We start from the raw sequence: 23,990 nt of genomic DNA, 5'->3' as shown, positions 1-23,990 counted from the left end.
AACATCAAGTTTACGGTGGAACGCTCATGCGGAATGAGGGTTTGAAATTTCAACGGGATCGGGCCCAGGGTTTGGCAGCCATGTTGGTTTTAAGAAAAATATTAAATAATGTTTTCTCTGGAACTGCTCAACCTGGAGAAGCGAAAATTTGCAGTTATCATCCACCATCGTGTTTGCACACGTGGTGCAAATTATGACATCACAAGTCACATGGTTTGGCCGCCATCTTGGATTGAAGGATAAATATTAATTAATGTTTACTCTGGAACCGCTGCCTCTATATATGCGAAACTTCACATTTATAATTCAGGTGACATGCGAAACAAAAGTTTAAAATTTCAATCTGATCGGTCATGCGGTTTGGGAGCCAGAATTATTTAATTATTTGAATCTGGAAGCCAGTAATAACGAAATTGAATGCTTTGTGCTGCCCGGTTCGTAACTCGTCTGTTCCGCGCCCTCTCGAAGCAGGCCTGTGTTTGTATCACTATTAAATAATGTTTTCTCTGGCACCGCTTATCCTTTCAATGCGGAACTTTGCGACTGTCATCTGCAGAAAGTCCCATGTTGTATCAAAGGCGGACGGACTGGGTACCCGGTCATCACTGCCAGCAGTTATAAAGTGGCAGTTCTAGTTTACTTTGAGTTTTTGTGATCACAGATTTTTGAAGATTCTGATCAATGTGAATTAAAGATTACTAAATGACAACCTTGGTTTCTTCTCAGTCAAACTACGCTGTACTTATAACACTCAACATTGTTACAATTGCTTAAAACACTAGTTCAATAAGTTGGATATCCTCCAAACATCCATACATTGTAACTCATTAATGTATCTGTCTTGCACGTGCACACACGCACACACACACCTGCATTCTGCGGAACGAAAATAAATTGGGGGACTAGAGAGGTGGGGGACCCCCCCCCTTCTCGTTTTTCCCATACTAAAAAAAAAAATGCTCCATGTAACTCAAAGATGTACCATCTCTTACCGGTAGACAGACCCCTGCTGGATGTGATGGAAAGCATCAATCTTCAGAAGCAGGCCCTGCCAAATAAAGCATTGTGAAGTTTCATTACTACTGCTGCCGCTTCACAATAACATTGTCGCAATGTTCTTTGGCATTAAAGCCGTACAAAAGGCATTGTTAAACTTTCTGGTATTGTTTTTCAAATTTTGTTCACAACTTTTGCTCAAAAGAGCACATTACGCATTCTTAAACAGCACTCAGATACCAGCTGGCTACTTGAATGTCAACATTATTCTCCCCATTTCATGCAATTGGGTAAGATTAAAAAAAAAAAAAAAATTTTGGTAAAAATCACTAAAATTTTTGTTCAAAAACCTCACATTTGATAAATTGCAAGATAAAGTTTTCATGAGTCATGAGCGAACAGTAATTCCCCCACAAAGTAAAAAAAAAAAAAAAACACAACAATGAAGTGAAATAAAAAAGTCCCCCAACTTCTTTCACTAAACAATTACTGTTGGGAATTAAAAACATCAACATTACATTTGGTTTTACAGCAACGTGTGTTTGTCCCACACCAGACTATGATGATTTCATACAACACGAGTAATAATGATGTGAATAATTTATTACAACACGAGTTACTACATACTACGATCACAAAGACAAATTTATTTGGTCATTCAAATGTTCGTTAGTTTCTCCCATCCCTGGTTGGGGACATCAAGTAGCAAATAGTCTTCATTCAATCCGGTTACAAACCAGCTCTTTCGCTCTGCTCCAGGTGGTTTTCCTCTCATTCAAGTAATTTTTGAATGCACTCCTCCAAGTCGTTTTTTTGGCCTCTCTTTCGTTCTTTTCACAAAAGGTAGAATCCATTCAATCATGACTAGCAGGTTGCCTCTTGGGTAGTCTGAGGACATGACCTGCCAACCTGAGACGTCTCTCCATCACAATATCACTCAGGCGCTGTTGTCCACTCTGGGCCAGCACATCCTTCTTGGTGATGTCTCTCCAGGCGATGCCCATGATCTTGCAGAGACATTGCCGATGAAAGATGTCGAGCCTCTTTGCCACATGTACTGTCCTCTTCCATGTCTTACTGGCAGAGATTGTGTAGTTAGTTCCATGATGTTCATGTACAAACGAAGCTTCATGGGCATCCGCACTTTTTCTCGGCGCTGGAAGATGTATGCATGCATGCGTGAAGAAAGGTCGTGTGCAGCAAAGCAAAATAATGTAAAGAATGAAAGATGGGTAAACAATGGAAAGAAAAACACGAACTAAAGCCCTCGCCATGCATATTGTCCCATAAACCTACTACACATAAGGGAAGGGACATCGAAAACGAATATTAATTAAATAACTGTCTCAGGATCTGTATCTGTTGTCTGCCATTGCCTTTGAGAGTGATGGTTTCACAGACAGAACCGTAACAATATTTAAAAATACTCATTATACGTTGCAGTCGTAAATGCGACCGATGTTATGTGACTGTGTACACGAGTGTGGAAAAATCTTGAATGCATGACATTCCAATATGGCGATAACTCCAAACAAGGTTATCTTTGGATGATATTTGTGCAGTTTTGGATGAAAATGGACCATGTGCTTTAGAGTCTGTTGGACTGCTTTGGATTACAAAACAGGGAGATAAGAAACGGTCTCTGCAACAGCTATAAGCGTCCCTGATATTACAGGGGGAGGCTTAATAATAAGTCAGCCTGTGGCTACAAGAGGTGTTGTGAACAGCATACTAATCTTTTTTCAAAAGCTACATTATTTATATCCGAACCTCACCTTTTGCACGTCGTAGTGCAGACCACGGATTACAAAGTCAGGTCGGTACGGATACTCCTTCAGGGCTTCCGGATACTGTCAGAGAACAAACACGTGTGATATCGGTGATTAAAATGAGACGGATCAGTGGCGGGGGGTGGGGGGAACCTCAAGCTTCAAGACAAACAAAAATAACTGGTTTGATGTGTGCAATCAAAATAAAATAAAAACAAGCAAGAAATTTAAAACGTTCTTAAATCGACAATATAAATTAAACTATCAAGAAGATAGTTTAATTTGGTGAAAAAAAAAATTTTGGTGAAATTTTTTTAAGACCTTCCAACCACTAATAGTTTGTGTTTGCATTCTCTGCTTGCAAGAATTAGAAGGTCAAAAGAGATAGAGTTCGAAATCAACAATCTTATAAAACAAATCTTAAATTGCAGGTGTAACAGAGAATGAAATGTAACTTCCAAGATGATAGAGGAAAGTTTACGTGACGTTATACTTACAGAACAAGGCAAGCAAAGTTTCAAAACAAATTCGATTTTCTACTTAGAATTGCAAGACAGACAAACGAGTAGAAAGGAAATACTATATAAATATGGTGAAGAAATCCCTTACCCGATAATGAGACACCAAAACATCTCGAGCGGTCTTGTAAATGAGCCTGTGCACAGCGTTGGTGTAAACAGCAAGTGTGTAGTCATAATCAAAGCCGTATACCTCGATATCAGCCAAGCACAACTCATTATTCACATACACCGAAGAAGTGTTGAGCAGATGGCAGGCACCAGGTGGGACGATATCTGTAAAGACATTTCAAAACGATCCTGAGTGACATCTACCTACAAAAGCTGATAATCTTTACAACACTGTCAGATCCCGACATTCGTAACCCGGCATATTCGCGCGTCATAGTGTGACCTGCTTCTACATTCACGCTTCGGGTATTCGCAGGGTTTTATTTTTAATTTTTTTTGACACTTCAGGACTGTCTCCTATATCCACCGCTGCCAATATTAAATCAGCCTGGGAATTCTTCCACAGAAAACTGTTCTCTTATGCACAGATTCATCCCACCTAGTCTCAAATTATTATCTTACCCATCCTCCTGCTCTTGGTTCCCTGAATCCTGTGGTGAGGAAGTTGCTTTAAAAAACCTGCATTCTCCTCCTGGAAGGAAAATCTGACCGAAGGCAACCTCAGATCATGTCACAAAGCCTGCATCAAAAGTGTGCGTCTACCCTCAGGAGAGCCAGAAAACAACATCTATCCAATCTCAAGAATGATCTTTCAAACATTTCTCCCTCCTCGAAAACCTGATGGTGCCTTGTCAAGTCTGTCTCTGGTGTGTGTTCCCCTCCATCCCTTTCTTCACTTCAAATGACACCACAGCCAACTGCGCTCATGAGAAGGCTGAATGCTTCAAAATCTTGTGTCCCGAACCTTTCCCTCTCTGTACCCAAACGTCCCATTGTACCCAATTGCTCCTGAATAGGGGGAAAAGTTGCTGGCAAACCGAGACTGATTCTGCAACTGAACAGACATTCCCAGCATTTTTCAAAAATGTATCCCCCACAAATGTCGGGGTCTTAGGAAATTGGCAGGGTCCGACAATACATTGTTGTGGAAATTACATCTAAGGGCGAAGAATGGATAGTAGCGTCCGGCAATATATCAATATACCGGTATTGGAATTTTGAATATACTGATATACCGACAAAAAAAAAAACGGTATGAAAAAAAAATATATCGTTACATCACCAATTCGAAGAAAGGTGTTTACAATTTTTAAATACGGTACCTGATTTTAAAAGCTTTGATGTACTGAATAGATTTCTTTCTTTTCTTAAATTCTTCCCTGCAAAACTCCCCAATAAACCCGATCAATGGCGCAACGATTGTAAGTCATCGTGAGAGATAAACAACAGCTGCACACTGCTCGCAGGGTGGAATGTTAAATACCGTATACCCATAATTCCAGGGTACCGAGAGAGAGAAAAAAAAAATAATGGGTCGATATACTGAACTGTGATAACAATGTCAAAAATAAATAAATATATATATATATATATATATATATATATATATATATATATATATATATATATATATATATACACAAAATAATTAAAATTTAAAATAAACGATGAAAGGCGTTTTCAATATTTAAATACCGTACATGGACTATACGATTTTAAAATAGGGGCAATACCACTGGGCACTCACCTGGAAGAATAATGATACTGAGGAAGAAGTCAACGTGGGACGGAATCAGCAAAATGTACAAACTAACCAATTGATAGCAATTACCTATTTTGGGGGATGACCCCATTACCCCCACCACCCCATTAATCCCCTTCAAACCCGATTTTTTAAAATAGCATGAAAAAAAACTTTGGTACATCAGGGGTGATGAAGGTTGTGGTCAAGTTTCATCAAAATTGTGTGTGTGGTTTTCGAGAGAAAAGCAAACACGTATTTTGTGGAAAACACCCGCAACCCCACGTAGACCTCAATATCAGCCAAGCACAACTCATCATTCACATACACCTAAGAAATGTTGAGCATTATTTATACACCCCTGACGAACTCCAGTAACAACTGGAAATAAGTCAGAGATGGTACCACCACACTTCACACACTCTCAGTACCCCCCCACCCCACCCCCAAGTCCCCAATTTTTTTATTTATGTCGTGAACATTAGTACATCACGGGTGATGATGGGGAGGTCAAGTTTTATTAAAATTGTGAGTGGTTTTGGAGAGAAAAGCAAATACATATTTTGGGGGCAACACCCCCCTGGGGCAGCCCCTCCTGCCGGGGCAAACCCCCCCCCCCTCAGGTCAGGAATGGGGCATGTGCCAGAACAGCGCGTCGCTGCGTCCACTTTCCGCAGGTATTCCAGGGGCCTCCATCTGGCCATCCCCCAGGCAGATGCCAGGCCCATCCCCATCTCCTTGAGATGATGGTCAACCCGCTGCAATCACGAGGCACGTGGTCGGCCCACTGGCCTCCTCCACTCATGAGACTCCCTCGCTGAGAGAATCTGGTGAGCAGGATCAGCGTCAGGAAAACGAGCCACATGTCCATACAGCCACAACTGACGCTCACGGACTATGCAGGTAACAAATCTCATCCGAGTCTCTCTCAGCAACCGCTCGTTGGACACAAAATCCGACCAGCGATAGCCAAGGATTCTCCGAAGAGACCTGGTACCAAAGGAATCAAGTCTCCGTCTCAGATCCTTGGTCAGAGTCCAAGTCTCGCACCCATAGAGCAAGACTGGAAGTACCAAGGACCTCAAGACTCGGACTTTCGTCCTGCACAGGCACCGGCAGCGCCACACCCCATGATCCAGTGAATCCATGACTCCCCAGGCCCGACCCAGACGTCTATTGACCTCTGACTCACAGCCAGCAGAGACATGAATATCACTGTCAAGGTAAGTGAATCTCTCCACAACCTCAACATCCTCACCACAAACAGACACAGACAGGACAGCAGCATCCAAGATGTCATTGAAAGCCTGGATCTTAGTTTTGACCCAAGAAACCCGTAATCCCAGCGGCTCAGACTCCTCATTCAGCACCTCGAGGGTCCCCAAAAGGATATCTAAAGTCTCCGCAAAGATGACTGCATCATCTACGAAATCAAGGTCCGAGATCTTGCCGTTCCCAAACGATGCACCGCAGCTTGATCTCTCCGACATCCTCCCTAGAATCCAGTCCATACAAGTGCTGAAAAGTGTGAGGGCTAGTACACACCCCTGACGAACTCCAGTAACAACTGGAAATAAGTCAGAGATGGTACCGCCACACTTCACAGCACTCTCAGTACCAGAGTAGAGTTCAGACATCAGATCAATCAGTTTTGGTGGCACCCCACGAAGACCAAGAATCCTCCAGAGGACATCCCGATTCACTGAATCGAACGCTTTACAGAGATCAACATAGGCTGCAAGCAGCCCCTGCCGAAACTCTCGTCTGCGTGCGGTGAGGACACGAAGTGCAAGGATACGGTCAATCGTTGACCTCTTTGGTGTAAAGCCTGACTGCTCTGGACGCTGGTGCTCAAGCAGATGGTGGCGAACCCTATCCAGAATTATCCGAGCAAAGACCTTGCCCGGCACTGAGAGCAGCGTCACCCCTCGGTAGTTCTTGCAGTCTTGGCGATCACCCTTCCCTTTCCAGAGCGGAACAACAAGGCCCCTCTTCCAATCAGTTGGGATGATGCCTGTGTTCCAGGCAGAGCACAAAACTGCATGCAACGACACGAGTTCAGCATTACCACCAGCCTTGAGAAGTTCAGCATGGATGCCACAGATCCCTGGAGCTTTGCCCCGTTTCAACCGGTTCACCGCAGCCCGTGTTTCCACAAGCAAAGGTGGACCACAGTTGATTGGAGGGTCAGCAACAGGGATTGTAACATCCTTGACGTCCAACTCAACAGCTGGGGGATCAGCCTGGCACAACCGCTCAAAGTAACCGGCCCAGCGATTAAAATTATTAAATCAATTAAAAATTGAAGGTTAAAATTACAAAATTTCACTTACGTGGGTGTGGGGTGGGGGTGGGTGTGGGTGTGGATGTGTGGGAGTGATGTGGATGTGGGTGTGGGGGTGGATGTGGGTATGGGGGTGGGGGTGGATGTGGGTATGGGGGTGGGGGTGGATGTGGGTATGGGGGTGGGGGTGGATGTGGGTATGGGGGTGGGGGTGGATGTGGGTATGGGGGTGGGGGTGGATGTGGGTATGGGGGTGGGGGTGGATGTGGGTATGGGGGTGGGGTGGATGTGGGTATGGGGGTGGATGTGGGTATGGGGGTGGGGGTGGGGGTGGATGTGGGTATGGGGGTGGGGGTGGATGTGGGTATGGGGGTGGGGGTGGATGTGGGTATGGGGGTGGGGGTGGATGTGGGTATGGGGGTGGGGGTGGATGTGGGTATGGGGGTGGGGGTGGATGTGGGTATGGGGGTGGGGGTGGATGTGGGTATGGGGTGGGGGTGGATGTGGGTATGGGGGTGGGGGTGGATGTGGGTATGGGGGTGGGGGTGGATGTGGGTATGGGGGTGGGGGTGGATGTGGGTATGGGGGTGGGGGTGGATGTGGGTATGGGGGTGGGGGTGGATGTGGGTATGGGGGTGGGGGTGGATGTGGGTATGGGGGTGGGGGTGGATGTGGGTATGGGGGTGGGGGTGGATGTGGGTATGGGGGTGGGGGTGGATGTGGGTATGGGGGTGGGGGTGGATGTGGGTATGGGGGTGGGGGTGGATGTGGGTATGGGGGTGGGGGTGGATGTGGGTATGGGGGTGGGGGTGGATGTGGGTATGGGGGTGGGGGTGGATGTGGGTATGGGGGTGGGGGTGGATGTGGGTATGGGGGTGGGGGTGGATGTGGGTATGGGGGTGGGGGTGGATGTGGGTATGGGGGTGGGGGTGGATGTGGGTATGGGGGTGGGGTGGATGTGGGTATGGGGGTGGGGTGGATGTGGGTATGGGGGTGGGGGTGGATGTGGGTATGGGGGTGGGGGTGGATGTGGGTATGGGGGTGGGGGTGGATGTGGGTATGGGGGTGGGGGTGGATGTGGGTATGGGGGTGGGGGTGGATGTGGGTATGGGGGTGGGGGTGGATGTGGGTATGGGGGTGGGGGTGGATGTGGGTATGGGGGTGGGGGTGGATGTGGGTATGGGGGTGGGGGTGGATGTGGGTATGGGGGTGGGGGTGGATGTGGGTATGGGGGTGGGGGTGGATGTGGGTATGGGGGTGGGGGTGGATGTGGGTATGGGGGTGGGGGTGGATGTGGGTATGGGGGTGGGGGTGGGGGTGGATGTGGGTATGGGGGTGGGGGTGGATGTGGGTATGGGGGTGGGGGTGGATGTGGGTATGGGGGTGGGGGTGGATGTGGGTATGGGGGTGGGGTGGATGTGGGGATGGGGGTGGGGGTGGATGTGGGTATGGGGGTGGGGGTGGATGTGGGTATGGGGGTGGGGGTGGATGTGGGGATGGGGGTGGGGGTGGATGTGGGTATGGGGGTGGGGGTGGATGTGGGTATGGGGGTGGGGTGGATGTGGGTATGGGGGTGGGGGATGTGGGTATGGGGGTGGGGGATGTGGGTATGGGGGTGGGGGATGTGGGTATGGGGGTGGGGGATGTGGGTATGGGGGTGGGGGGATGTGGGTATGGGGGTGGGGGATGTGGGTACGGGGGTGGGGGGATGTGGGTACGGGGGTGGGGGTGGATGTGGGTACGGGGGTGGGGGTGGATGTGGGTACGGGGGTGGGGGTGGATGTGGGTACGGGGGTGGGGGTGGATGTGGGTACGGGGGTGGGGGTGGATGTGGGTACGGGGGTGGGGGTGGATGTGGGTACGGGGGTGGGGGTGGATGTGGGTACGGGGGTGGGGGTGGATGTGGGTACGGGGTGGGGGTGGATGTGGGTACGGGGGTGGGGGTGGATGTGGGTACGGGGGTGGGGGTGGATGTGGGTACGGGGGTGGGGGTGGATGTGGGTACGGGGGTGGGGGTGGATGTGGGTACGGGGGTGGGGGTGGATGTGGGTACGGGGGTGGGGGTGGATGTGGGTACGGGGGTGGGGGTGGATGTGGGTACGGGGGTGGGGGTGGATGTGGGTACGGGGGTGGGGGTGGATGTGGGTACGGGGGTGGGGGTGGATGTGGGTACGGGGGTGGGGGTGGATGTGGGTACGGGGGTGGGGGTGGATGTGGGTACGGGGGTGGGGGTGGATGTGGGTATGGGGGTGGGGGTGGATGTGGGTATGGGGGTGGGGGTGGATGTGGGTATGGGGGTGGGGGTGGATGTGGGTATGGGGGTGGGGGTGGATGTGGGTATGGGGGTGGGGGTGGATGTGGGTATGGGGGTGGGGGTGGATGTGGGTATGGGGGTGGGGGTGGATGTGGGTATGGGGGTGGGGGTGGATGTGGGTATGGGGGTGGGGGTGGATGTGGGTATGGGGGTGGGGGTGGATGTGGGTATGGGGGTGGGGGTGGATGTGGGTATGGGGGTGGGGGTGGATGTGGGTATGGGGGTGGGGGTGGATGTGGGTATGGGGGTGGGGGTGGATGTGGGTATGGGGGTGGGGGTGGATGTGGGTATGGGGGTGGGGGTGGATGTGGGTATGGGGGTGGGGGTGGATGTGGGTATGGGGGTGGGGTGGATGTGGGTATGGGGGTGGGGTGGATGTGGGTATGGGGGTGGGGTGGATGTGGGTATGGGGGTGGGGTGGATGTGGGTATGGGGGTGGGGGTGGATGTGGGTATGGGGGTGGGGGTGGATGTGGGTATGGGGGTGGGGGTGGATGTGGGGATGGGGGTGGGGGTGGATGTGGGTATGGGGGTGGGGGTGGATGTGGGTATGGGGGTGGGGGTGGATTTGGGTATGGGGGTGGGGTGGATGTGGGTATGGGGGTGGGGGTGGATGTGGGTATGGGGGTGGATGTGGGTATGGGGGTGGGGGTGGGGTGGATGTGGGTATGGGGGTGGGGGTGGATGTGGGTATGGGGGTGGGGTGGATGTGGGTATGGGGGTGGGGGTGGATGTGGGTATGGGGGTGGGGGTGGATGTGGGTATGGGGGTGGGGGTGGATGTGGGGATGGGGGTGGGGGTGGATGTGGGTATGGGGGTGGGGGTGGATGTGGGGATGGGGGTGGGGGTGGATGTGGGTATGGGGGTGGGGGTGGATGTGGGTATGGGGGTGGGGGTGGATTTGGGTATGGGGGTGGGGTGGATGTGGGTATGGGGGTGGGGGTGGATGTGGGTATGGGGGTGGGGGTGGATGTGGGTATGGGGGTGGGGGTGGATGTGGGGATGGGGGTGGGGGTGGATGTGGGGATGGGGGTGGGGGTGGATGTGGGTATGGGGGTGGGGGTGGATGTGGGTACGGGGGTGGGGGTGGATGTGGGTACGGGGGTGGGGGTGGATGTGGGTACGGGGGTGGGGGTGGATGTGGGTACGGGGGTGGGGGTGGATGTGGGTACGGGGGTGGGGGTGGATGTGGGTACGGGGGTGGGGGTGGATGTGGGTACGGGGGTGGGGGTGGATGTGGGTACGGGGGTGGGGGTGGATGTGGAGTACGGGGGTGGGGGTGGATGTGGGTACGGGGGTGGGGGTGGATGTGGGTATGGGGGTGGGGGTGGATGTGGGTATGGGGGTGGGGGTGGATGTGGGTATGGGGGTGGGGGTGGATGTGGGTATGGGGGTGGGGGTGGATGTGGGTATGGGGGTGGGGGTGGATGTGGGTATGGGGGTGGGGGTGGATGTGGGTATGGGGGTGGGGGTGGATGTGGGTATGGGGGTGGGGGTGGATGTGGGTATGGGGGTGGGGGTGGATGTGGGTATGGGGGTGGGGGTGGATGTGGGTATGGGGGTGGGGGTGGATGTGGGTATGGGGGTGGGGGTGGATGTGGGTATGGGGGTGGGGGTGGATGTGGGTATGGGGGTGGGGGTGGATGTGGGTATGGGGGTGGGGGTGGATGTGGGTATGGGGGTGGGGGTGGATGTGGGTATGGGGGTGGGGGTGGATGTGGGTATGGGGGTGGGGTGGATGTGGGTATGGGGGTGGGGTGGATGTGGGTATGGGGGTGGGGTGGATGTGGGTATGGGGGTGGGGTGGATGTGGGTATGGGGGTGGGGGTGGATGTGGGTATGGGGGTGGGGGTGGATGTGGGTATGGGGGTGGGGGTGGATGTGGGGATGGGGGTGGGGGTGGATGTGGGTATGGGGGTGGGGGTGGATGTGGGTATGGGGGTGGGGGTGGATTTGGGTATGGGGGTGGGGTGGATGTGGGTATGGGGGTGGGGGTGGATGTGGGTATGGGGGTGGATGTGGGTATGGGGGTGGGGGTGGGGTGGATGTGGGTATGGGGGTGGGGGTGGATGTGGGTATGGGGGTGGGGTGGATGTGGGTATGGGGGTGGGGGTGGATGTGGGTATGGGGGTGGGGGTGGATGTGGGGATGGGGGTGGGGGTGGATGTGGGTATGGGGGTGGGGGTGGATGTGGGGATGGGGGTGGGGGTGGATGTGGGTATGGGGGTGGGGGTGGATGTGGGTATGGGGGTGGGGTGGATGTGGGTATGGGGGTGGGGGTGGATGTGGGTATGGGGGTGGGGGTGGATGTGGGTATGGGGGTGGGGGTGGATGTGGGGATGGGGGTGGGGGTGGATGTGGGGATGGGGGTGGGGGTGGATGTGGGTATGGGGGTGGGGGTGGATGTGGGTATGGGGGTGGGGGTGGATGTGGGTATGGGGGTGGGGGTGGATGTGGGTATGGGGGTGGGGGTGGATGTGGGTATGGGGGTGGGGGTGGATGTGGGTATGGGGGTGGGGGTGGATGTGGGTATGGGGGTGGGGGTGGATGTGGGTATGGGGGTGGGGGGATGTGGGTATGGGGGTGGGGGGATGTGGGTATGGGGGTGGGGGGATGTGGGTATGGGGGTGGGGGGATGTGGGTATGGGGGTGGGGGTGGATGTGGGTATGGGGGTGGGGGTGGATGTGGGTATGGGGGTGGGGGTGGATGTGGGTATGGGGGTGGGGGTGGATGTGGGTATGGGGGTGGGGGTGGATGTGGGTATGGGGGTGGGGGTGGATGTGGGTATGGGGGTGGGGGTGGATGTGGGTATGGGGGTGGGGGTGGATGTGGGTATGGGGGTGGGGGTGGATGTGGGTATGGGGGTGGGGGTGGATGTGGGTATGGGGGTGGGGGTGGATGTGGGTATGGGGGTGGGGGTGGATGTGGGTATGGGGGTGGGGTGGATGTGGGTATGGGGGTGGGGGTGGATGTGGGTATGGGGGTGGGGGTGGATGTGGGTATGGGGGTGGGGGTGGATGTGGGTATGGGGGTGGGGGTGGATGTGGGTATGGGGGTGGGGGTGGATGTGGGTATGGGGGTGGGGGTGGATGTGGGTATGGGGGTGGGGGTGGATGTGGGTATGGGGGTGGGGGTGGATGTGGGTATGGGGGTGGGGGTGGATGTGGGTATGGGGGTGGGGGTGGATGTGGGTATGGGGGTGGGGGTGGATGTGGGTATGGGGGTGGGGGTGGATGTGGGTATGGGGGTGGGGGTGGATGTGGGTATGGGGGTGGGGGTGGATGTGGGTATGGGGGTGGGGGTGGATGTGGGTATGGGGGTGGGGGTGGATGTGGGTATGGGGGTGGGGGTGGATGTGGGTATGGGGGTGGGGGTGGATGTGGGTATGGGGGTGGGGGTGGATGTGGGTATGGGGGTGGGGGTGGATGTGGGTATGGGGGTGGGGGTGGATGTGGGTATGGGGGTGGGGGTGGATGTGGGTATGGGGGTGGGGGTGGATGTGGGTATGGGGGTGGGGGTGGATGTGGGTATGGGGGTGGGGGTGGATGTGGGTATGGGGGTGGGGGTGGATGTGGGTATGGGGGTGGGGGTGGATGTGGGTATGGGGGTGGGGGTGGATGTGGGTATGGGGTGGGGGTGGATGTGGGTATGGGGTGGGGGTGGATGTGGGTATGGGGGTGGGGGTGGATGTGGGTATGGGGGTGGGGGTGGATGTGGGTATGGGGGTGGGGGTGGATGTGGGTATGGGGGTGGGGGTGGATGTGGGTATGGGGGTGGGGGTGGATGTGGGTATGGGGGTGGGGGTGGATGTGGGTATGGGGGTGGGGGTGGATGTGGGTATGGGGGTGGGGGTGGATGTGGGTATGGGGGTGGGGGTGGATGTGGGTATGGGGGTGGGGTGGATGTGGGTATGGGGGTGGGGTGGATGTGGGTATGGGGGTGGGGTGGATGTGGGTATGGGGGTGGGGTGGATGTGGGTATGGGGGTGGGGTGGATGTGGGTATGGGGGTGGGGGTGGATGTGGGTATGGGGGTGGGGGTGGATGTGGGTATGGGGGTGGGGGTGGATATGGGTATGGGGGTGGGGGTGGATGTGGGTATGGGGGTGGGGGTGGATGTGGGTATGGGGGTGGGGGTGGATGTGGGTATGGGGGTGGGGGTGGATGTGGGTATGGGGGTGGATGTGGGTATGGGGGTGGGGGTGGGGTGGATGTGGGTATGGGGGTGGGGGTGGATGTGGGTATGGGGGTGGGGGTGGATGTGGGTATGGGGGTGGGGTGGATGTGGGTATGGGGGTGGGGGTGGATGTGGGTATGGGGGTGGGGGTGGATGTGGGTATGGGGGTGGGGGTGGATGTGGGGATGGGGGTGGGGGTGGATGTGGGGATGGGGGTGGGGGTGGATGTGGGTATGGGGGTGGGGGTGGATGTGGGGATGGGGGTGGGGGTGGATGTGGGTATGGGGGTGGGGGTGGATGTGGGTATGGGGGTGGGGGTGGATTTGGGTATGGGGGTGGGGTGGATGTGGGTATGGGGGTGGGGGTGGATGTGGGTATGGGGGTGGGGGTGGATGTGGGTATGGGGGTGGGGGTGGATGTGGGTATGGGGGTGGGGGTGGATGTGGGTATGGGGGTGGGGGATGTGGGTATGGGGGTGGGGGATATGGGTATGGGGGTGGGGGATGTGGGTATGGGGGTGGGGGATGTGGGTATGGGGGTGGGGGGATGTGGGTATGGGGGTGGGGGGATGTGGGTATGGGGGTGGGGGTGGATGTGGATATGGGGGTGGGGGTGGATGTGGATATGGGGGTGGGGGTGGATGTGGGTATGGGGGTGGGGGTGGATGTGGGTATGGGGGTGGGGGTGGATGTGGGTATGGGGGTGGGGGTGGATGTGGGTATGGGGGTGGGGGTGGATGTGGGTATGGGGGTGGGGGTGGATGTGGGTATGGGGGTGGGGGTGGATGTGGGTATGGGGGTGGGGGTGGATGTGGGTATGGGGGTGGGGGTGGATGTGGGTATGGGGGTGGATGTGGGTATGGGGGTGGGGGTGGATGTGGGTATGGGGGTGGGGGGATGTGGGTATGGGGGTGGGGGGATGTGGGTATGGGGGTGGGGGGATGTGGGTATGGGGGTGGGGTGGATGTGGGTATGGGGGTGGGGTGGATGTGAGTATGGGGGTGGGGTGGATGTGGGTATGGGGGTGGGGTGGATGTGGGTATGGGGGTGGATGTGGATGTGAATATGGGGGTGGATGTGGATGTGAATATGGGGGTGGATGTGGATGTGGGTATGGGGGTGGGGCGGATGTGGGTATGGGGGCGGATGTGGATGCGGCTATGCGGGCATGCGGGTATGCGGGTATGGGGGTGGGGGTGGATGTGGATGTGGATGCGGATGCGGGTGTGGATGTGGATGCGGGTATGCGGGTATGGGGGTATGGGGGTATGGGGGTGGGGGTGGATGTGGATGCGGGTATGCGGGTGTGGGGGTGGATGTGGATGCGGGTATGCGGGTATGGGGGTGGGGGTGGATGTGGATGCGGGTATGCGGGTATGGGGGTGGGGGTGGATGTGGATGCGGGTATGCGGGTATGGGGGTGGGGGTGGATGTGGATGCGGGTATGCGGGTATGGGGGTGGGGGTGGATGTGGATGCGGCTATGCGGGTATGCGGGTGGGGGTGGATGTGGATGTGGATGCGGGTGTGGATGTGGATGCGGGTATGCGGGTATGGGGGTATGGGGGTATGGGGGTGGGGGTGGATGTGGATGCGGGTATGCGGGTGTGGGGGTGGATGTGGATGCGGGTATGCGGGTATGGGGGTGGGGGTGGATGTGGATGCGGGTATGCGGGTATGGGGGTGGGGGTGGATGTGGATGCGGGTATGCGGGTATGGGGGTGGGGGTGGATGTGGATATGCGGGTATGGGGGTGGGGGTGGATGTGGATGCGGGTATGCGGGTATGGGGGTGGGGGTGGATGTGGATGCGGGTATGCGGGTATGGGGGTGGGGGTGGATGTGGATGCGGGTATGCGGGTATGGGGGTGGGGGTGGATGTGGATGCGGGTATGCGGGTATGGGGGTATGGGGGTATGCGGGTATGGGGGTATGGGGGTGGGGGTGGATGCGGGTATGCGGGTATGGGGGTGGGGGTGGATGTGGATGCGGGTATACGGGTATGGGGGTGGGGGTGGATGTGGATGCGGGTATGCGGGTATGGGGGTGGGGGTGGATGTGGATGCGGGTATGCGGGTATGGGGGTGGGGGTGGATGTGGATGCGGGTATGCGGGTATGGGGGTGGGGGTGGATGTGGATGCGGGTATGCGGGTATGGGGGTGGGGGTGGATGTGGATGCGGGTATGCGGGTATGGGGGTGGGGGTGGATGTGGATGCGGGTATGCGGGTATGGGGGTGGGGGTGGATGTGGATGCGCGTATGCGGGTATGGGGGTGGGGGTGGATGTGGATGCGGGTATGCGGGTATGGGGGTGGGGGTGGATGTGGATGCGGGTATGCGGGTATGGGGGTGGGGGTGGATGTGGATGCGGGTATGCGGGTATGGGGGTATGGGGGTATGGGGGTATGGGGGTATGGGTTGGGGCGGATGCGGGTATGGGGGTAGGGGGTGGGGCGGATGCGGGTACGGGGGTAGGGGGTGGGGCGGATGCGGGTACGGGCGTGGGGCGGATGCGGGTACGGGCGTGGGGGCGGATGCGGGTACGGGCGGATGCGGGTACGGGCGTGGGGGCGGATGCGGGTACGGGCGGATGCGGGTACGGGCGTGGGGGCGGATGCGGGTACGGGCGGATGCGGGTACGGGCGTGGGGGCGGATGCGGGTACGGGCGGATGCGGGTACGGGCGTGGGGCGGATGCGGGTACGGGCGTGGGGGCGGATGCGGGTACGGGCGTGGGGCGGATGCGGGTACGGGCGTGGGGCGGATGCGGGTACGGGCGTGGGGGCGGATGCGGGTACGGGCGTGGGGCGGATGCGGGTACGGGCGTGGGGGCGGATGCGGGTACGGGCGTGGGGCGGATGCGGGTACGGGCGTGGGGCGGATGCGGGTACGGGCGTGGGGCGGATGCGGGTACGGGCGTGGGGCGGATGCGGGTACGGGCGTGGGGGCGGATGCGGGTACGGGCGTGGGGCGGATGCGGGTACGGGCGTGGGGGCGGATGCGGGTACGGGCGTGGGGCGGATGCGGGTACGGGCGTGGGGCGGATGCGGGTACGGGCGTGGGGGCGGATGCGGGTACGGGCGTGGGGGCGGGTGCGGGTACGGGCGTGGGGGCGGATGCGGGTACGGGCGCGGGGGCGGATGCGGGTACGGGCGTGGGGGCGGGTGCGGGTACGGGCGTGGGGGCGGATGCGGGTACGGGCGTGGGGCGGATGCGGGTACGGGCGTGGGGGCGGATGCGGGTACGGGCGTGGGGGGGGATGCGGGTACGGGCGTGGGGGCGGATGCGGGTACGGGCGTGGGGCGGATGCGGGTACGGGCGTGGGGCGGATGCGGGTACGGGCGTGGGGCGGATGCGGGTACGGGCGTGGGGCGGATGCGGGTACGGGCGTGGGGCGGATGCGGGTACGGGCGTGGGGGCGGATGCGGGTACGGGCGTGGGGCGGATGCGGGTACGGGCGTGGGGGCGGATGCGGGTACGGGCGTGGGGCGGATGCGGGTACGGGCGTGGGGCGGATGCGGGTACGGGCGTGGGGCGGATGCGGGTACGGGCGTGGGGCGGATGCGGGTACGGGCGTGGGGCGGATGCGGGTGCGGGCGTGGGGGCGGATGCGGGTACGGGCGTGGGGGCGGATGCGGGTACGGGCGTGGGGCGGATGCGGGTACGGGCGTGGGGCGGATGCGGGTACGGGCGTGGGGCGGATGCGGGTACGGGCGTGGGGCGGATGCGGGTACGGGCGTGGGGGCGGATGCGGGTACGGGCGTGGGGCGGATGCGGGTACGGGCGTGGGGGCGGATGCGGGTACGGGCGTGGGGCGGATGCGGGTACGGGCGTGGGGGCGGATGCGGGTACGGGCGTGGGGCGGATGCGGGTACGGGCGTGGGGCGGATGCGGGTACGGGCGTGGGGCGGATGCGGGTACGGGCGTGGGGCGGATGCGGGTACGGGCGTGGGGCGGATGCGGGTACGGGCGTGGGGCGGATGCGGGTACGGGCGTGGGGCGGATGCGGGTACGGGCGTGGGGGCGGATGCGGGTACGGGCGTGGGGGCGGATGCGGGTACGGGCGTGTGGGCGGATGCGGGTACGGGCGTGGGGGTGGATGCGGGTACGGGCGTGGGGGTGGATGCGGGTACGGGCGTGGGGGTGGGGGTGTGGGTGGAGGTGTGGGTGGGTGTGGGTGGGGTGGTGGTGGGGGTGGGTGTGGGTGTGGGTGGGGTGATGGTGGTGGTGGGTTGGTGGTGGTGGTGGATTGGTGGTGGGGGTGGGGTGGTGGTGGGGGTGGGTGGGGTGGTGGTGGGGGTGGGTGGGGTGGTGGTGTGGTGGTGGGGGTGGGTGGGGGTGGGGGTGGGGTGGTGGTGGTGGTGGGGGTGGGTGGGGGTGGGGTGGGGCACCTCCCTCCCAGACCACCCAGCTGCAATCCTCCCCGCCCAGAGCCATCCCCCTAGCCACCCCAAACACCGAGACAAACAAACTTCACACCTGTAACGAGTTTCTTCGCCTCGGTGTAACGTGCCCACAGGTACGACTTGATGTCCTGCCGTCCGGCCTGGCCCGTCTTGCGGCTCCGCTTTGTTTGAGCGGGTCCCACGGCGGCCCCGGACTCGACGCTTACTGGAATCGCTTGCGACTCCGTGCACAGGGCCCGCTGTGTCAGCAGGAGGCGTCTGGCCAGGCCACGACTGGCGGCGAAGAACGACATGGCCGCTCCGCGTTCAACGAGATCAGCACAGAAGACGAAGAATCGGGATGAAGGAACGCCGAGTAACGCACAAGCGTCGTCGAAAAACGAACGGAGCAATGGACGCTCGAACAAGGCAACTGAAATAAACAACCGGGGACGTCGTTTCACAAGCGGCTCTCACGTTTACAACGACGTTGGAGCAAAACCCAATAAACAAAACGTTCCTTGCCCTCCTCCTCACCTCTCAACTGTCAATCAAGTTGTTAACCCCGCCTTTGCTTTCTCCTCATTGGTTGGACAGCGAACGATGGCACGCTTGTTGTTGTTGTTGTGGTTGTTGTTGTTGTTGTTGTGGTTGTGGTTGTGGTTGTGGTTTATTGGGTTAGGGTTTGTGTGGTTTTGTATTGCGATTTATTTTGCAAAAGATGAGATGTGCAACTTGAAGCTCCGCACCGAAGGTGTGTTCAGTTCGCCACGCAGCGAGTTACCGCTTGTCAAGCCAGCCGTTCCTTATCAACGGTTTCGAATGGAGAGCTTGCTTGAGTGTTTTAGCCACTCGGCGAGTACACGACAGGAAATTTGGTAGTTGTTCACACTCCTGGATATCTCAGAAGGAACGCATGAAAAATTTGCGCCATTGTTGAGGCGACGCGATGACGCAACGTGCTTTGGCCGGAAATTGTCATGGCAACCGAACACGTGGTATGTTTTTGCTTCACAACGTGTTGGAAGGAATTTTAATTTTTTTTTCTACAGATTCCTGTATTTATTTATTATTTTTTTGATTTGGTTCTTCGCCAGAGTGGACCATGATAAATGGAATAACCTCCCTGTAAGTGTCGTGGAGGCATCTGTCATAGAATAAGACGAGGCTTGTCGGCTTGAGCCTTGACAGTGTTGGTGGAACCAAAGTTCCAGATCACAATTGTATTAAGTGATTGTGTGGAAGAGGTTTATTGATGCAGTCAAGCTGTAAATCAATCCACGTGAAGAATCCATTTCTGGACAACACCGGGACCCTCATCCCACCCATACCACTCCCTCCAGATTCCCACTCCACCCCTTCCCTTCGGACTCTCACTCCACCCCTTCCCTTCGGACTCTCACTCCACCCCTTCCCTTCGGACTCCAACTCCACCCCTTCCCTTCGAACTCTCACTCCACCCCTTCCCTTCGGATTCCCACTCCACCCCTTCCCTTCGGATTCCAACTCCACTCTGTGGTGTCGTGATAGTGGTGCTTCGAAGGCAGACACGAGCGGGGGAAACAGTCCAACCCGGCTTTGTTGCACGAGCGGGAGCGTGAGCATACGTTGCCCGTAACTCCCCTTTATTGCGTACTCAATGCACTCTACAAGCCACAGCGACTACAGCAACCACTACAACACCTCAGGCGGCGCGCACTCCTATATCCCTTGCACGCACGTGATCACGCCGACCACTCCTCCACATCATGCCCTGCCCCCGCAGGCCCGCTACACCACACTCCTCCCTCCTAAAACTATGATTATTAAATGACCATCATCATAATAACCAGAAGCAGCATAGGATACCACGATATAAAAGCAGATAAGATACCAAAAACGATAATAGCCTCAAAAAGAAAAAGCATAGGCACATCACACCATATAACGTGTCGATGCGAGCGAGTGGAGCTGCAACGGCCAGGTCCCGAAGACTGAGTTGCCCAATGAACCCACAAAAACTCTGACCGCGTTACAGATATCAAGCAGCAAGGCGAGAAGCACAGCATCACTACGCAGCAAAAGCGCCCCCAGGCGGCTCATACTTACACGCCCTCCGGCGAGGTCGCGGCGACCTCCCGAGCAAACCTCCCCCGGCACCATCAAACGCCTCCGGCCGACAAGGCGGCACATCTCCCCCAGCCAGACCTGAAGCAGATAAACATTCCGAGGCCGGAAGGCCGCTGTCTGGAAACTGTGGCGTCACTGCCAAACCCGACTGACCTTGGGTGGGGACGCTGAACAGCGCCGTCGGCTGGACGCAACAAATACCCCACAACAACCCACGCACTACAATCAGTTGAGATTCCAACGTACGTCCAAACGGCCTCGGGCGAGAACAGAGTGTTGCGCCCCAGGCGCCAGGCACGTCTGACCTTGCCGAAATCAGAGGTGGGGGTAACGCTGAACAGCGAACTAGCCCCGGCTCCGAGTCGATCTCTGAGACCCACACGGCAATCAGACGGTAGCAATTCCATACAAACCACACATCAAACTCAGGCTCATCATAAATCAATAAGAACATCATCTGTGCAATTGCAAACTCCTTTTTCCGTACAGCGCGTTTTTTCCGATAAAACCCCCGCACATGACAAAGTAACAACCCGTGGCCCGTGGCAGCGGGAGGCCAATAAAACCTCTTTATTTTCCACAATCGCTCCCAAAGCCTTCACACCACATCCGTTATCACGAAAATCCCATCGATTGATCCCAGCCAAACATATTCTCACACCTGAACTGCCGGCATTTATTCCAACAACGTTAAACTGCATCACTTGAGCAATGAAAATCAAATACGCAATGAACAGCAACCCATGAACCACATCACATGTCCGTCTCCCGGCTGTCGTCGCGACGTTGCAATGACCTGCTTGCCGTCGACAGTCGCGATCCGCGAACTTCTTGAACGCGACGGGCTCGCTGCAACTCCCCGTCGACACCGCCTGAACAACACAGGCGGGCCTTGCATCATGAGCGCAGCCGAAGCGCGAGAGCTCAGCGCGAGAGCTGGCACGGCTCCCGTTGCTCCCGAACCGCAGATCATCGTTGCAGGAAGCAACGAACGGCCGCTCCCGTTGCATCGATGCGGCTCCTGCCGCCAGAACCTCGCCCTCGGGTCTCGAAGGAAGCACCGGCGCACCTGGAGGTACGAACTGGAGATCCAGCTCGAGGTACGCCAACCAGTCCCGACCCAAAAGGGCGGGCCCCTCCCCTCGTACCACAAACACCGAGAGTAGGGCGCTCCGACCTCGGCAGACCACCGAGACGTCGGCCACCGCAAACGGTGCAATCGCTTCGCCGGTGTACGTGCACAGCGACAAGGTCGTCTTGACCAGGCGAACACCGCGAAGACTACGAGCCGCCCGCTCGCCCATGACCGACACTGCCGCCCCGGTGTCAACGTAAAACACGGTCGGCTCGCCATTCACCTCGACTTCCACCGTGATTGGTCTTGTCACCTCCGGACCAATCGAAAACAGACTCAACATTGGTTGCATCTCCTGCTCCGGCCCGCCGGCATCGCTATGCCCCGGCTGCAGGCCGCTCCCCAGGTCACTGGGGTCCTCCCGCACCTCACCATCTAAGACCCCAACGGAGGCCCCCGCCATCCGACACACACGCTTCAAATATCCCACCTTGTGACAATGCAAACACACGGTGTTCTTATACGGGCACACTCGTCGCAGGTGCGGACCACCACACCCCCAGCACCCCTGGAAATCCACCTAGCTCCCGGTGCGGCCGCGCTGCGGCGCGCGCCCCCGGCCCGCACCGCCAGACGCGCGCGCGACCTGGGGCACCTGGGTCATCGCGTGGACCCCGGAATCAGCGGACATGCCCCAGCTGGAGCTACTCATTACGTCCTGGCCGGCGATGGCGCGGACATCCGTGAGCGTCTGTTCGACAGCCGACGCAGTCCCGACCGCTGAGTCGAATGTAACGTCGCTCACCCGCAGAATGGCTGCCACCATCTTCACGTCTCGCAGACCTGAAATAAAACGATCTCTGAGTCGCGCCGGACGCTCCTCTGCCGTAAACTTGCAAGGCACGGCCGAATGCTTCACCCGTGCCACGAAATCTGCAACGCGCTCCTCCGCACCCTTCGCGAGGTGATCGAACTGGTACCGAGCGAGCTGCAATGACTTCTCTGGCGCCAAATGGGTCTTCATCTTCTCCACGATATCCTGAAACGATAGCCCGTCATCACTGGGCTTATCTGGAGCTACCAAATCACTCAACAGTCGGTAGTGCTCCGTCGACAGCGAGGCGAGCAAGATCGACTTGCGTTTGCCTTCATCATCCACATCATTCGTGTGGAAATAGCAGCCCAATTGTTCAGAAAACAATTCGAAGTCATCTCCCACGAAGACGGGCACGCGACCGTGCGCCGTGCCCCGACCTTCTGCCATGCTGGTGAGATGCCTGGCCCTGAGCCTGTGATGCGCTCTTCGCGAGGCGCCCCTCCGAGACCTCGAACCGCGCGGGGCGCGCTGAGTTACTTGCTGCCGATCCGAACCCAACCACCATGCACACGCCGATCCGAACAGCCTCGTCGCCAAACGGTGGTGTCGTGATAGTGGTGCTTCGAAGGCAGACACGAGCGGGGGAAACAGTTCAACCTGGCTTTGTTGCACGAGCGGGAGCGTGAGCGTACGTTGCCCGTAACTCCCCTTTATTGCGTACTCAATGCACTCTACAAGCCACAGTGACTACAGCAACCACTACAACGCCTCAGGCGGCGCGCACTCCGATATCCCTTGCACGCACGTAATCACGCCGACAACTCCTCCACATCATGCCCTGCCCCCGCAGGCCCGCTACACCACACACTCCTTCCCATCGAACTCCCACTCCACTCCTTCCCTTCGAACTCTCACTCCACCCCTTCCCTTCGGACTCCCACTCCACCCCTTCCCTTCGAACTCCCACTCCACCCCTTCCCTTCGGACTCCCACTCCACCCCTTCCCTTCGGATTCCAACTCCACTCCTTCCCATCGAACTCCCACTCCACTCCTTCCCTTCGAACTCTCACTCCACCCCTTCCCTTCGGACTCCCACTCCACCCCTTCCCTTCGGACTCTCACTCCACCCCTTCCCTTCAAACTCCCACTCCACCCCTTCCCTTCGGATTCCAACTCCACTTCTTTCCTTCGGATTCCAACTCCACTTCTTTCCTTCGAACTCCCACTCCACCCCTTCCCTTTGGACTCCCACTCCACCCCTTCCCTTCGAACTGTCACTCCACCCCTTCCCTTCGGACTCCCACTCCACCCCTTCCCTTCGGACTCCCACTCCACCCCTTCCCTTCGGACTCCCACTCCACCCCTTCCCTTCGGACTCCCACTTCACCCCTTCCCTTCGGACTCCCACTCCACCCCTTCCCTTCGGACTCTCACTCCACCCCTTCCCTTCGGACTCTCACTCCACCCCTTCCCTTCGGACTCTCACTCCACCCCTTCCCTTCGGACTCCAACTCCACCCCTTCCCTTCGGACTCCCACTCCACCCCTTCCCTTCGGACTCTCACTCCACCCCTTCCCTTCGAACTCTCACTCCACCCCTTCCCTTCGGACTCCAACTCCACCCCTTCCCTTCGGACTCCCACTCCACCCCTTCCCTTCGGACTCCCACTCCACCCCTTCCCTTCGGACTCCCACTCCACCCCTTCCCTTCGGACTCCCACTCCACCCCTTCCCTTCGGACTCCCACTCCACCCTTCCCTTCAGACTCTCACTCCACCCCTTCCCTTCGGACTCCCACTCCACCCCTTCCCTTCGGACTCCCACTCCACCCCTTCCCTTCGGACTCCCACTCCACCCC

General features: G+C 58.0%; 1 protein-coding gene across 1 annotated transcript in view; it reads right to left on the bottom strand.

Annotated features, from left to right (window-relative positions):
- The window catches only part of NT5DC2 (5'-nucleotidase domain containing 2), an 83,553-nt gene extending 64,868 nt beyond the window's left edge, over window positions 1-18,685 (bottom strand). Inside the window, exons 1-4 of the mRNA XM_085863840.1 lie at window positions 18,226-18,685; window positions 3,375-3,559; window positions 2,772-2,846; window positions 993-1,048 (exon numbers count right to left, since the gene is read on the bottom strand). Of these exons, the coding sequence (XP_085719966.1) occupies window positions 993-1,048; window positions 2,772-2,846; window positions 3,375-3,559; window positions 18,226-18,445 (536 nt within the window). The 5' untranslated portion in view covers window positions 18,446-18,685. The remainder of the gene's footprint in view (window positions 1-992; window positions 1,049-2,771; window positions 2,847-3,374; window positions 3,560-18,225) is intronic.
- Window positions 18,686-23,990: the final 5,305 nt, after the last annotated feature.

Source organism: Eptatretus burgeri, chromosome 18 (assembly GCF_056783735.1).
Source record: "Eptatretus burgeri isolate ZD-2024b chromosome 18, Ebu_testis_v1, whole genome shotgun sequence".
Classification (NCBI taxonomy): domain Eukaryota; kingdom Metazoa; phylum Chordata; class Myxini; order Myxiniformes; family Myxinidae; genus Eptatretus; species Eptatretus burgeri.
The sequence above is the reverse complement of the archived record's forward strand: the minus strand, read 5'-3'. Positions and strand labels throughout refer to the sequence as shown.